The following is a 13,925-nucleotide window of genomic DNA, read 5'->3' as shown; positions in this document are numbered from 1 at the left end:
GGGGGGGGGTTATTTTTTACTATATAATGAAAAAAAGTACCGTAAATTTCAACTAAAAAAATGTTTTCCCTAAGTTATGTTATAAAACATCTATTCTTACCCATATTTTTGGTAAAACATAAAAGACGGGCTCACGTCGGGTAAAGAGACACCAAACATGACAAGCCTTAAAATTGCGTGCGCCCGCAATGTTAGCAAAAAACGACCACACTGAAAATTGGCCATAGGCGACGCTTATAACGCTTTTACCGCTCATCAGTTTCGTGTTATCAGTAATTAATGGCCCTAAAATGATTGCTCACACTCCGACGTTCGCGGTTATATGTAATATGTATGCAATCATTGTTTTCGCACGTAAGCGCACCCGACGCATATCTGCATGTGTATGTGGGGGCGGAGGACTTAAAAAAACTTTATTTTTTTAATGCTTCTTTCTTTTTTTTTATGATTAAATTTTTTTTTTTTACACAACTTTATTGCTATCACATGGGGGGCTAAGAATCCCCCTATGTGACCATTACCGGTCCTCTTTATGAAGACATCAGGGGTCTCCAAGACCCCTAATGTCACCTAGGGACCCCCAGAGAAGCTCATGAAGCAGAGATCTGCTTCATCAGCTTCTGTAGCTGGAAAGTGACACTGAATGCAGGAATGACACTTCCTGCATTCCGGGACTGGAGAGTAGATCAAAGGGAGACCATGTACTGATCTCCCTTTGATCTCCTGTCACAGAGCCATGCCGGTCCCGGCCGCATCGGGCACAGCGGATCTCGGGACCGGCAACAGCAGTGACAGCTGCTGGTAATACAAGATATCGGGCATCTCGAGACGCTCGATCACTTGAATATAAGGCTGGGTTCACACCTGGGCGTTCCAAATCCCTTTTTTCTCTATCTTTTTTAAAACGTTTTAAACTTCCCGCCGGTTCCGCCCCCCTGCGATGTGGACGCTCACAAGGGGCGGAACCCGGAAGACGGCAGCGGCCGGAGGACACAGCGGGGATCACGGACAAGGTAAGACCTACGCTGTATTCTCAAGTGTGGCTCGGGGTTATCGCTTTGTTAACCCCGAGCCACACTCGAGAACAATGGATATGCGCTGCAATTGGCCCCCTACGCACGAAAAAGCTCCTGTACTTTTTCGCGCGTAGGGCGTAATTCAGCGCGACGAATCCCGCTGAAATACACCCAGGTGGGAACCATGCCCGTAGGGATTCATGGGATTTCACTTCCTGAGCGTTGTGAACCCAGCCTTAAGCTCCCAGCTGGCCGTGTAATTACAACGGCCGGCCAGGAAGCTGCTCGACGGGCGCTGCCGTCACAGACGAGCGGACGAGTGGATTTTTCAAGCCCGGACTATTACCAAGTCCCTAAATGACTGCACTGAGGCTTGGCTAATGGCCATTTGGACACCTAGAACTGAATTGTTGGAACCAGAGAGAGTCACATGTTTCTTATACTTGGAAATACCAGTATTACAGTTTGATCCAGGTTGTTGAAGGGAGCTGCCAGGGAGTGAAGAGAAGGTGATAATGTGCTTGGATGGGGGCATGGCCATTTAAGTAAATTTGTTCCTGTGCCCTGCATGAACCAACTGAGGGTTCACTTAAAATATCTAAAGCCAAAACTTTACATTTTGGATAGAGTACAGAATGGCTTAATCCCCTGTCAATTTCTTTTTATTTGCCATCTATGGAGATTTTAAAACTCACACAGTAGCAAATGAGAAAAATCTCTGAAAAGTAAGGGAAATCCTCTCAGACAGTTGCCATTCCAACAAATGTTCCTACTAGAGGATTTCCCTAGTTGTCACAAGAACAGGAATAAACTTTTAGTCCCAGCAAAAAAAGACAGCAAGTAAAAAAAAAAAAAAAAAAAAATATTGCCTTTAGATGCACTTTAAAGACAAACTCTATTGAGGTATTTAAAGTGTGAAATCTCTATCAGTCCATTTTTCTTTTTGGGTGCTTTTGCTTTGTAGAATGCAGGGTTTGGCATGTTGGGTATCTTAGAAAAGGGAAACATGGTGTAATGGGTGTGTTTTTTAAAATCTTTTTAACACATTTTGTTTTTTAGATATGATTATTCCAGTTCTGTAGAAACTACAATGCTGTTTTTGTTTTCTGGTTTTAAATGGTGTTTATAAATGTAAGAAATTACAACTATGGTATTTATGGGAAAATACAATGATAAAAACTGTTTCTGTAAAAGTGGAACTATTTCTCTGAATATGTTTTATATATATAAATGAAGCTGTGTGCGTGGAAGTTTCTGTGCCTAGAAGTCCCCTACATGATGTTTTCACGGGTCACTTTTTCTACAAATGAATATGATTCACTGATGAATGACTACAAATGAGTCAGAAGTCGCTTCATCACCCTTAGTCATCAGAAGGCTTACCAGCTAACGGTCTTTGTTTTAACTATTTACAAACTACTAGAATTCTCAATAAATTGACATGTATAACATATGTCAAAATGACAATGTGATTTGGTAATACGGAGTAAATAAAAAAATAAAAAAAAGGAAGAAGCGTGACTATCTCTTGTTGTTCTCTGCCCTGTATACATCTATGCTTTATCAGTCCGGATGCCTCTAATGTGGCCTTATGGTTTGCCACAGTAACCAACACTCCATGATGCAATTTGTAGTGCCAAGCTCTGATTCACCTCAATCTGCCCTATGTTGTCCCCTTCCTCTTTTGTTATGTTCTATTCTCCCCCATACTCCTCAATATTCAGAGACATGTGCAGGCACCTGTGGCATTCAAACCTGTTTATCAATTACACAAACTGTATAGCAGTATATTCATACAGTGTGCCTTACTTGCTAATCTTTGTGACAGAGGTAACTTTATTCCGAGTAGTGACTTTTACTGTATTACTTGATTCTCACAAAACTGTTACCATTACCTGTATTTTGTAAATGCCCTGAATAAAAAACGATGGTTATAAATAAATAAAAAAGAAGAGAACCCTTTCTTGAATGAACAAAAACTGATCTCCAATGATATGGCATCTGTCTACCAATCATGACTATGGAGAGTCAATCGTTTTCAAACAGGGCTTTTAATATATTAAACACATTCATAAGACTCCAGGCAAACAGCTAAATACACAGAGATTGTTGTAGCTGCCAAAAGATTTGTTTTTCTGCCAATCCAGTCCTAAAATTTACATAGCTATGCCATACAACACAGCCCTGTCTGGCAGGGCAGGAGACCTGAACTTTCTTTCTTGCCTACCCCAGCCTGTGGCTGGACGAGGAGCAGCGATGTCACGGTACTGCCCGTCCTCCAACCAGAGAATGCCTAGTATTCATTGATAAAAAATACTAGGCGTTCACTTGGTTCACAATGGTTGCTGTGCTAAGCTAGCAATTGCCGTGATTTTAAAGCAGAGGGGAAGTCGCTCAGCACAGCAGCAGGAAGATTGCTGTAAAGCACTGTAGAAGCTCCAGCTACTACAGTGTTTTAGTGGATCCCTGTGGCCCTACCAGGTATAAAACATACTTTATATATTTACATTGGGCCAAGCTAAATATTTATAACTGAAATTCGTATTTAAAAACTGCATAGTTTACAGACAACCTGTCTGTGTTTGAACTGCAACTACAGAGCAAGACTGATGGGAAAAAAAAGCCATTTTACCACATATTAGTCTCATTCAAAGTCTTCAATGCTAGAAGCCATAATGGTGTGCTCTCATGTAATAACTAGAGATCACAAAAAGCTAGAAGCAAGAAGCCTTTATACAAAATTTCGATAGGCCCTACCCATCTGGTGATCCTCTGAGAATCCAGACAACCAATTGTGGCAAGCACAAGTTCTTTGTCTGGACATGTGTGCGCTCTAAATGATATCTAATGGGGGGGGGGTGACACAGAAAGTGATGTATACTATACGCCCTGACAAAGGGTTAAATTAAAACAAGCTAATGGCTGCCATAACAGATGTGAAATTGTTTTAAAGCAAAATTGCTGGCTCTGGTCTTTGTAATAAAGGTGATCTGGGTGGCTGTGAGAAAATAGCAACTTTCCCTCGTTCTCACCTGGAAGAGTCCAGGACCGCTCCAAGCTCACTTCTGTAATGGACTACAATCTCACATTTAGTTTACTAATTTGTATTGAGATTGTAGCCCATCGCAAGAGTGAGCTTGGAGTGGTGGCTACTTCACAACACACACGGGGATCATAGGGAACAAAAGTAGCCACCCTCCAGAAGGAAGGACAGTGTCAGCACCAATTCAGAGATGATTTGAGGATCTACAGCTGAGTGATACCCAAATAACATACATTTTTGTTAATAGTTAAAAGATACATGAATTAATTTTTAAGATTTAACTCCTGCATTTATTCCCTGTACACACCTGGGCGTTTTGATGCTGAAAGCTTAAGCGTCAAAACTCACAACACAAGAATTCCTATTCATTCCTATGGCCCCTGTTCACACCTGAGAGTTTAGCAGGAAGCTGTAAAAACGCTGAACGCTGGAAAAGGTGCATGAGCTTCTTTCAGGCAGATCCAGCACGTTTGTGCTCCATAGATTTCAATGGAAAACGCGGTTGTTCGCGCGTTTATGTGCGAAAAGAACGCGTGTTTTTAAGGCGCATATACATTGTGGAAGACCACCTGCAAAGCACACTGGGAAACAAAATGGATGATTCAGGTTTGTCAAATTTCGATTCTGAGGCATTTATAAGGCTAATACAGGCACAACCATGCCTGTATGACCTGCGCAACCCCCTTTATAAAAATAGAGAAAGGAAGAGGCAGGCTTGGATGCAAATTACTTGCCAGATTTGGCCAGAATAAGAATCTTTCCCTCCATCTCTAAACAGGCAAAGGTGAAACATGTGCATGTGACATGTGGTGCATCTAGCTTATGTTTCTGCTTGTTTGTGTGGCTATTGTAGGTCTGTGCAGCTGCAGATCTCCATGTGTTGTGGAACTATAAATCCCAGTATGCATCTACCTCAGGGTGCCATGCCAGTTTCTTGTCTTGGTGTACAGACTTTTATGCATCACCGGACTTCCACAGCTGCTGAAAGGTTGTAGTTGTTAAAGGAGAACTATGAGATTAGTGATTTCAACTCACCTCATAGTTCTAGCCGACTCAGTAGATCGGGAGGTGAGCGAACACATACCGGGTTTGCTCACCTCTCGATCCTGTCACGGCTCTCTGCCATGACAGGGGGGAGGGGCTGGATTCCCCTCTCCCCGCTCCGATCTGCCAGCGCTGACTATCGAAACGGACGGGGAGGGGGCGGGTACAGCTGGCTCTGCCTCTAGATAGGCAGAGCCAGCTGTCACTCACGCAACTGGGCGGATCCCGTCATCTACGTCGGGATCCGCTCCGGCTGCGGCGTCTCAGTATACCGCGATCTGTAGCTCACGGTATACTGAGCTTAGGGTAACGGGAGGACCCTAGTTTGTGTCCTCCCGTTACCCTAAGGAGAACTATGGGGAAAAACACTGACCCCATAGTTCTCCTTTAAGCCCTTGGCTAATGTGTAGGAGTTTATGTCATGGACAGGACTTCTTTTCATTGGACAACACTCAATACACCCATATGCAGAAACACGTCCAAAATGCACATCTATTTAGGGATAAACGCGTAAAAACGTGCGTAAAACGTGCGGAAACGCTGACGCCCAGGTGTGAATGGGGACTTAGTGTCACTTTAAGGTTAGGGACTCCACAAATCTAGTCAACCAACATCTACAAACAGAAAACATTTAACAGTTGTAAATCTTCCCAGGAATAGCCGGCCTGCCAAACTTACTAGCAAGTCTAGTGGAAAATAATCCAGGTTGACAAAAGGATCCTAAAAAGACATCCAGAGAACTGCAGGTATATGGTATTTTTTCCTAATTAAGATCGGGGATCATGACTCAGAATCAAGAAGACACAGCAAGGAAGAAACTGCTGTCAACCAGAAACACGAATAATGGTCTCATTTGCAAGACAGCCACTTGCGTCTCTAAACTTAGAATAGTCTATGGACAGATTGTGCAATAACAGCATTTTTTGGACAGCACTGGTCCAACTTTGTCAGACATAAAGCAAACAGAGTTCTTACATATTCAAATTAAAGCAGTTCCATTATATAGGGCAAAAGCCCTACTGACACAACAATTCAACAATTTGACCGATTTCAAATCACAGTGCATCAATCCCAAACTTGTTTCTTAAAGTTCTGGTGAGGGTAGAAGCAATTTAATTATTTATTTTTACTAAGTTTATGTCCCCCGCTAGGGAGATTTACTCTGATGGTCATGGTCACTGTGGCGACAAGTGGGTAAAATCACCAGACATTTGTTCCAGTGACAGCTAACTTATACACAATGCAATCTGCATGTAAAAGCACATTAGGGTCAGGTTCACACCATTTTCCGGACCAGATCTGGAATGCCGTGGATTGAGTTTTGCTGCATTTTTACTGCGTTCCCGAAGCATTTTTTTTTTTAGCTTAAAAATGGGATTTTGAGTGCGGTCCAGTGCGTTTGCATGCGTTCTTTATGCCTTTCCATGCGTTCCAGTGCATTCCAGACCAGAGAAAATGAGACTAGCGCAATATTTTTTGGTCTGGACCAGAACGAACAGCGCTGGTGTGAACAGAACCAGAAATACCATAGGGATGCTTTTTGGTCCGGGAACAAACTGTTCTGGTGATGGTGTGAACTACCTTAGATCTACCAACAACTACAGCTGTGTGAAAAAAAGTACACCCTATTTGAATTCTATGGTTTTAAGTATCAGGACATAATAAAAATCATCATCTGGTCCTTAGCAAGTCTTAAAATGAGGTAAATACAACCTCAGATGAACAACAACACGATATAATTACAAAGTGGCATTATTTCTTTTATTATTATTATTATACAGGATTTATATTGCGCCAACAGTTTGCGCAGCGCTTTACAATATAAGGAAGACATTACAATCGCAATACAATTCAAGACAAGATGGGAAGGAGGGCCCTGCCCATGAAAGCCAAAATGGAGAAGCCATGCGCGAAAAACTAAGTTCACTCTTACTGCTTCCATAGTAAGAGTGCGGCCCTTGATTTAATTGATCATCAGCAAGTGTTACCACCTCTATAAAAGCCGAAGTTTTAGCAGTTTGCTGGTCTGGAGCATTCAGGTGTCTGTTAGCACAATGCCAAGGAGGAAAGACATCAGCAATGATCTTCGAGAAGCAATTGTTGCTGCCCATCAATCTGGGAAGGGTTATAAGGCCATTTCCAAATAGTTTAAAGTCCATCATTGTACAGTGAGGAAGATTATTCACAAGTGGAAAACATGCCAGACAGTTGCCAATTTTCCCAGGAATAGACACCAGCAAATTAACCCCAAGAGCAGAACATGCAAAGTAACAAGGGTGACATCACAGACAGGTCTCAGTTAGCATGTTAAACAATAAAGTTAATGACGGTACAATTAGAAACAAATGAACAAGTACAGTTTGTGTGGAAGGGTTGCCAGGTGAAAGCACCTTCTCTCTAAAAAGAACATGGCAGCACTCATTCAATAAATATAAAAATTAAACAAAGCATTGATTTTGTCCATTATTTTGTTTGGGGGTTTTTTTACTAAAAAAACAAAAACAAAAAAAAAACAAAAAAAAACAGCAGTATATTGCTGCAGCTGGAACGAATCCCAACAATATTGTTGAAATCCATACAACTGTCTGATTGACAGCTGGTTCTGCCTCTCTAGAGCCAGAGCCAGCTGTGCCCACCCCCTCCCCTGTCTGTCCCTCCAATGAGAGCTGGAGGAACTGAGTGTGGAGGGGGGAATCCCTGTGGGGAATGATGACTGACAGTCACCGCTCTCAGGGAGAAGAGAATGTGAGCTGAGCGATCAGTGGTTGCATGATTGCTTGGCTCTCTGTATATGGAGCCGGCGTGAGACAGCTGAAGTGTTCTACATCATCTCCAAGTATTGGGTATAGTATATTTTTTACTTCTCCTTCAAAAGACTGTGTAAGAAATACTGTTACATTGCTGCAGAGAACCTGTTTTATCAGAACTCTCTTTACTAAGGCCTGTGTCTAGCAACTAATTATGTGGCATGTGAGTTCTATGGCTCATAATTCTTACCCATCAGCAATAAATGCAGTTCTGACACGCTAAATAAATCATTCCCTGGCCACTGTAGTTGGGGATGAAACTGATCAAGCAGAATCTGCTTAGTGTGTGTATGTGTGTATATAGATATATACTGTAGATATCTATACATCTATACATCTATATCTATATAAACACACTTATGACCTGTCAAGGCTTTTAGGCCCCATTCACACTTTTGCGACGCATGAACACGCACTGCGTTGCGCGTTTTTCCCACCATTGCCACATGTCAGCCCAATTATTTCAATGGGCTGCCGCAAGCACAGCAAATGCAGCAAAGAAGCTCAAACCATTTCAGTATTTTGACAACGCGTTTGTGGGTTTTTTATGGGCCACATTTGGGTGCCATTAACAAGTAATGGCTCCGCCAACACCTTGCACATTTTTGGCGCGTTGCTTTGGTGTGTATTCACACAGTGCGCAAGTGTGAATGGGGACTAAAAGCATTGCCTATGGAAAAATCTAGGTACCATAGTTTTTCGTCATTTCACAATACTCGAGGGAATTGCCATGTGCTCAGTCTTGTGCCAGCCATGGATTAGTCCAGGTTGGGGTGCTGTCCAGCCCGCCCCCCAGGCTAGGCCTGGGGGATGCTTGAGTGCGGGAAGTGTTTTGCTAGACCTTAAAAGGTGCTCATACACTGCTCGATTCTCGTAGGAGAATCGGGCGAAATCCCGCGATCGTACGAGAATCGAGCAGTGTGAACGAAGACGTGCGACCGTTTCTACTGTACGGTCGCACGTCTTTTGTCGAACCAACATGCTTGAAACCCCGCCGAGAATCGTACGATTGTCGGCGGGTTTCTAGCCTGCTCGTCCGATAGCTGCTGAACGGGCCGGTGTGCGCACGCGCACACTGCCCGTTCTGCATTGCGGTCATCGGAAGCCCGCCCCCTCAGCGGGGCGGGCTTTCGATGATCGCAAGTACGATCTGCCCGTCCAAGGTGGGCAGATCGTACGAGCTTTCAATAAGCATACGACCATCGCAAGACAAAAGTCTTGCGATGGTCGTAAGGTGTATGGGCACCTTTAGTATGCAGGAGACCTGTGCTGTTGTCAGGGGAGGGGAACCAGGGGAGCGGAAATCTAGAGCTCCTACACACTCACCAGATCCAACTAATGAGATAACACGGAAAGGAAAACGTCTTCTGCTTACATGAACTGGGAATAACTTCTTATCGCAACTACGGATGTATGCCCACGATCTGATATTCATCACCGATAATTCCATAGCCATGTATCCATAATCACTCAAATATTGGCTCCTCTCCTTTAAAGGATCTCAATCTCACAACTTCACCACTAAAGGCCGAGTATGGAACTTCTCACAGAGATGAATGTCAATCAGAGTACAGCTCTAATGTTGGCCACTATGGAGAGTACCAGCACCAGTCTGACCATCATCATTACTTCATGTGCACCTTGGAGAGGGTGTAAGATGATGGTCAGATTACCACCGATACCAGTGCTTTAAATTGTTAAATAGGAGTTGGCTGCCGTAAGGTCCCGCTCTTGCTGAAAAAAGTATCAGTAATTGGTATTGGTGAGTATCGGTACTCGTACTTGGTCTGGAAGAAATGGTGTCGGTGCATCCTTTTAGAAAGTTGGCCTTCAGACTGAAGACAGACATACTGTGGGGAAATCTATTTAATTGAATCAAAAGCTTGTTTGTTTTTTCTTTTAATGTGCTATTCATTATGATCTTTTTTTGTCTGGAGTTCTCCTTTAAAGCAGAACTTCAGGAATAATTTTTATTAACTCTTGCAGTGGGGCTACCCCCAAACTGCAAGGGTTAAGTGCTGGTTTGTGTCTAGGTGCTAAAATAACAGATATACTCAACCAAAATTCTGAGCCGGCCACCTATCACAGCGCTCCCTCCAGCCTGTCCCCTCCTCCTCCGCACATTGGAATGTTCCTTAGTGTCTCACGTCTACGCAGAGTGTATAGACATGATTATTTATGGGACCTTAGCTGCAGAAGAAGGGGAAAGACATTCCAGGGACCAGTCTAAGAAGAAACTGGCTCGGAGCTTTGGGCAAGTATAACTTTGTTTTGCAGTTACATAGAAAACTGACAGGGGTTCTAACCCTGTCCTACTCTATCCAAAACTAGACAAAGAAAAAACAACAGTTCGTGCTTTAAATACACTAGACACAGGCCTTAGTAAAGAGAGTTCTGATAAAACAGGTTCTCTGCAGCAATGTAACAGTATTTTTGCACCGGGCCGCCTTTTTTTTCCCCCCCAGCCCAACTAAAGCTATACAACATAAGGCCATTTCCTTTTATTGATACTTCTTTGGGCAACCAAGCCCAATGCCGACGGTGTGAAAAAGCCCTTAGTACAACGGGAAGTGTTACAACTTTGGACAATCTTTTTAGTGCTGTCAGTGTGTTCCTGGCAAAGTTTGAATGAATGCCTGTGCCTTCCTATCCTGGTGACAACCATTCCCCTTATTACTTGTCCTAGTGTCAAAAACACAAATAGTGATGGGAACATTTTCCCAGTGAGATGACAAAAATAAAAAATAAAAACTTACAAATTCAACTATAAACAGCAAAACTTGTTTTAGATTTGGATAGAGTGGAGTTAGGACCACTGTCAGCAATAAAAACCTGTGTCCTCGCTGGGGACATTCACTCGCTCTATTTCTTCTGATCATGAATGTTACCAAAAACATAAGTGATGGGTAAATGCAAAATTTGGAGTTGCCACCAAAACACGAAGAGAGTGGAAAATGTCCAATGGAGATACTTGTTCCCATGACAACCATAAGGGGAAATTCACTCAGACTGGAAATATATTCTCTCACTTCAGGTCTAGGGATTTCCCTCACATTAGGAAGTGAGAAGAGAACTATGAGAAATATATTAAAAGAGCACTATGTCCAAATCTTAGTTTTCTTTAGTAAATGTCCTCATATGACTCTAATGTCCTCCTGTGTCCATAAACTCAGCATAGAGAGGGCTATTGCCCGCTATATGCCGACAGCGCAAAGCCACGCTGCAGCCAGGAAAAATCCTGACAATATTGTCACTTAGCTGCCTGTTTCACAGCTGGCTCTGCCTCCCTAGAGCCAGACAGCTGTGCCCACCCCCTCCCGTCTGTCCCCCCAATGAGTGCTGGAGGATTAGAGAGGGGAGGGGGTGACGGATAGTCACCGCTCTCTGCAAGGAGAAGATCAGGAACTCAGTGATCAGCGGTATGTGATTGCTCAGTTCCCATCAATAGAGCCGACGTGTGGCAGCTTCAGTGTCACACATGGGCTCTAATTATTGGGTTGAGTGCTTTTCACTCTCCCCATACTTCTCTGATATAATTCTCAAGTACATAGGACAGAAAGTGAAGGGAAATGTCCCTAACTAGACACAGACCTCAAAACAAAAACATAATTTGAATCCACCCCTACTCTATCCAAAAAAAAGTTTCAGTTTTAGATATACTTCAACTATTCCCCACGCGATCATTAAGCCATTTGGTTTTAATTTGACTGTTTAGGCCCCTTTCACACAGGTGCTGTCAGTTCCAATAAGCAGGATATCTGTGCACAGATCCCCTGATGATCGGAGCAGTTTGGAATGGATGTCACCGCTGTGACATATATGGCCATCCAGTTTTTTTCCTCCATCTTATCATGGAGGACAAAAAATGAACTTACCAGACCCACGTTAGGACTATGGGGAGTCAGATGTAAGCGGACATGTGTCCTTTTACATCAGATAACCTCTGATCTGTCATATCTGCCAATATGGAACTCCGTTCCATTTTGTTCTCCAGACCTGGCCAGGGACGGGGGTTACCAAATGTAAGCATATGTCCATTTAGATCCAGCTGCCCATAGACTAGCATTGGGCTTCCAATCAGATTCGCCTGAAAAACTGACAGACGGGCCTGAACACACCGCCTTAAAAGGTGCCCATACACTGGCCGAATTTTTTATATACCGACCGAAATTCGAACAGCGTGTGGGGCTGTCCGCTCCCTTTCAGCCGGCATTCCTCGGTCAGCTGTAAAATCTTTGTACAATTAGAGCTGGCAGCCAATGAGCTGCCCGCTCTGGTCGGGTATTCTGACAGGTGCTGGAAGCACCTGTCAGAATACAATGTAAATAGTGGGATTCCTCGATCGACAGGCTGTTTATGTTGGAGAAATCGCGTCAATTATTTTTGTTCAGCCCGCGGGTTGGAACGAAAAAAACTTGATAGGTGTATGGCCAGCGTTAGATGCAAAGTTTTTATATATATATATATATATCTCAGATTGTATTTAGCCTCTGTCTGGTTCTTATTGCTGTGATCATCTTGGCAATGGCAGTTCTCACATTTTTACCCTAAAAATGTGCGGAGTAGACTATCCCTAAAGCAACACCATATCATAAATCTGATAAAACAAGGTTCTTAGCACTGATGAAAGCATACCAAGACCCGATTACCTGTACCCAATATACCAATGAGTAGCATAGATACCTGCGGTGCCGATTTCCATTCATGGAGGTTAGTGTCTTGCTGTCCCGAATCTGTGGATCCCAATCTGGGGTTGAGAGAAGGGCTTGGCGGGTCCTTGCCCCACTGGCCTTTCTGGCGCGTGGCTAGTGATGGTTCCCAGGCACTTAGGGAAATCTGTCTACTCAAGTGGGTTCCTGGTATCCCACTCCACAAAATGGCACTCCTTTTTTTTTTTTTTAAACACAGGCACTAGAAAGATAGCTGATTGGCTACACTGTAGTTTGGAAATCTCTCTTCTCATTGGCTGGCATATCCTAGTCTTCACCTAGAATTGCAGAGAGGTCCTCTGATTGGTTGACTTGTTTTCACACCTGTACTCCAAGATGAAGGGTGTTAGGAGGAGCAGCAATTGGCTGGAATAAGGGTGTGGTGGGGGGGAAAAGGTCTAGCAGATGACTGGCCCGTTGCCTTGGAGATGGCTGAGTCACCTCCTGGTCCTCATCTCTCCCCAGCTGTTCTGTGACAGGAATGTAGGACGTTGATTGGCTGTCCAGTGATCCCACCCCCGGCTCCTCGTTCCTGCACTCTCTCAGGCTATTGGTAGATAGTTTTAGCAGTTCTCGATTCCAACCAGCGGTGACAATTAAGAGTCAGGATGAAAGTCGAGCCGTGATTGGCTGTGTTCCCCCTCCACCACCTGAGCGGAGTAAGGGGAGCCAAGCTGTGATTGGCCGTCACTTGCCGATGGTGGTCTCCTATCGAAGAGCGAAGGCAGCAAGGAGGAACTGGTGAAGGACCCGCTTTGGTTCCACGTCAGCTCTTGTTCTCCCCTTCACTGTCGGTGATGGAACACAAGCCGCCGGCAGCGCCTGGTGCTCCAGCTTCCTTCACAACTGAGGAGGAGTTAGACCCTGACTGTTCCCACCCCCAAACCCCCTCCCCCGGAAACAGGACATAGCGTCAGGAGAAAAAAAACAAAAACATTTCACTGCCAGGAAGACTCTCCTACCGGTAATAAAGAGTCTACTACGCGTCACTTCCGGCTACAGGACATTTGGGAGTCCTGGGTCAGGCGCGTGTCCGCTACACGACGCCTGTCGCTGCACATGCCCGCATGCGCAACAGGTCCCGTCTACGGGAGGCTTCACTGTGCACGAGCGAGATCGGCTGGGTGCTTCGGTCACATGAGGATGTGTCTGGGAGAAGTGTATGTGTGTGTAGAATCCGGTGTGTGCACTTGTGTTCTACGGTCCCAGAAGGGTGCTGAGTTATCTGCATATGCAGTGACAACACGCACTTCCTTTTAGTTTAATGGCAACAAAAACTATTTTCTGTTCATTTTTTTTTTTTTTG

At 44.0% G+C, this 13,925-nt stretch overlaps 1 protein-coding gene across 1 annotated transcript in view; it reads right to left on the bottom strand.

Moving 5' to 3' along the window:
• Window positions 1–13,680, bottom strand: part of LOC108804732 (protein argonaute-3) — an 80,632-nt gene extending 66,952 nt beyond the window's left edge. Inside the window, exon 1 of the mRNA XM_018576598.1 lies at window positions 12,594–13,680. Within this exon, the coding sequence (XP_018432100.1) occupies window positions 12,594–12,612 (19 nt within the window). The 5' untranslated portion in view covers window positions 12,613–13,680. The remainder of the gene's footprint in view (window positions 1–12,593) is intronic.
• Between the last annotated feature and the right edge of the window lie 245 nt (window positions 13,681–13,925).

The sequence above is a fragment of the Nanorana parkeri genome, unplaced genomic scaffold, assembly GCF_000935625.1.
Source record: "Nanorana parkeri isolate BGI_ZX_2015 unplaced genomic scaffold, ASM93562v1 scaffold70, whole genome shotgun sequence".
Lineage (NCBI taxonomy): Eukaryota > Metazoa > Chordata > Amphibia > Anura > Dicroglossidae > Nanorana > Nanorana parkeri.
Note: the sequence above shows the minus strand (reverse complement) of the source record. Positions and strands in the feature narration are given on the sequence as shown.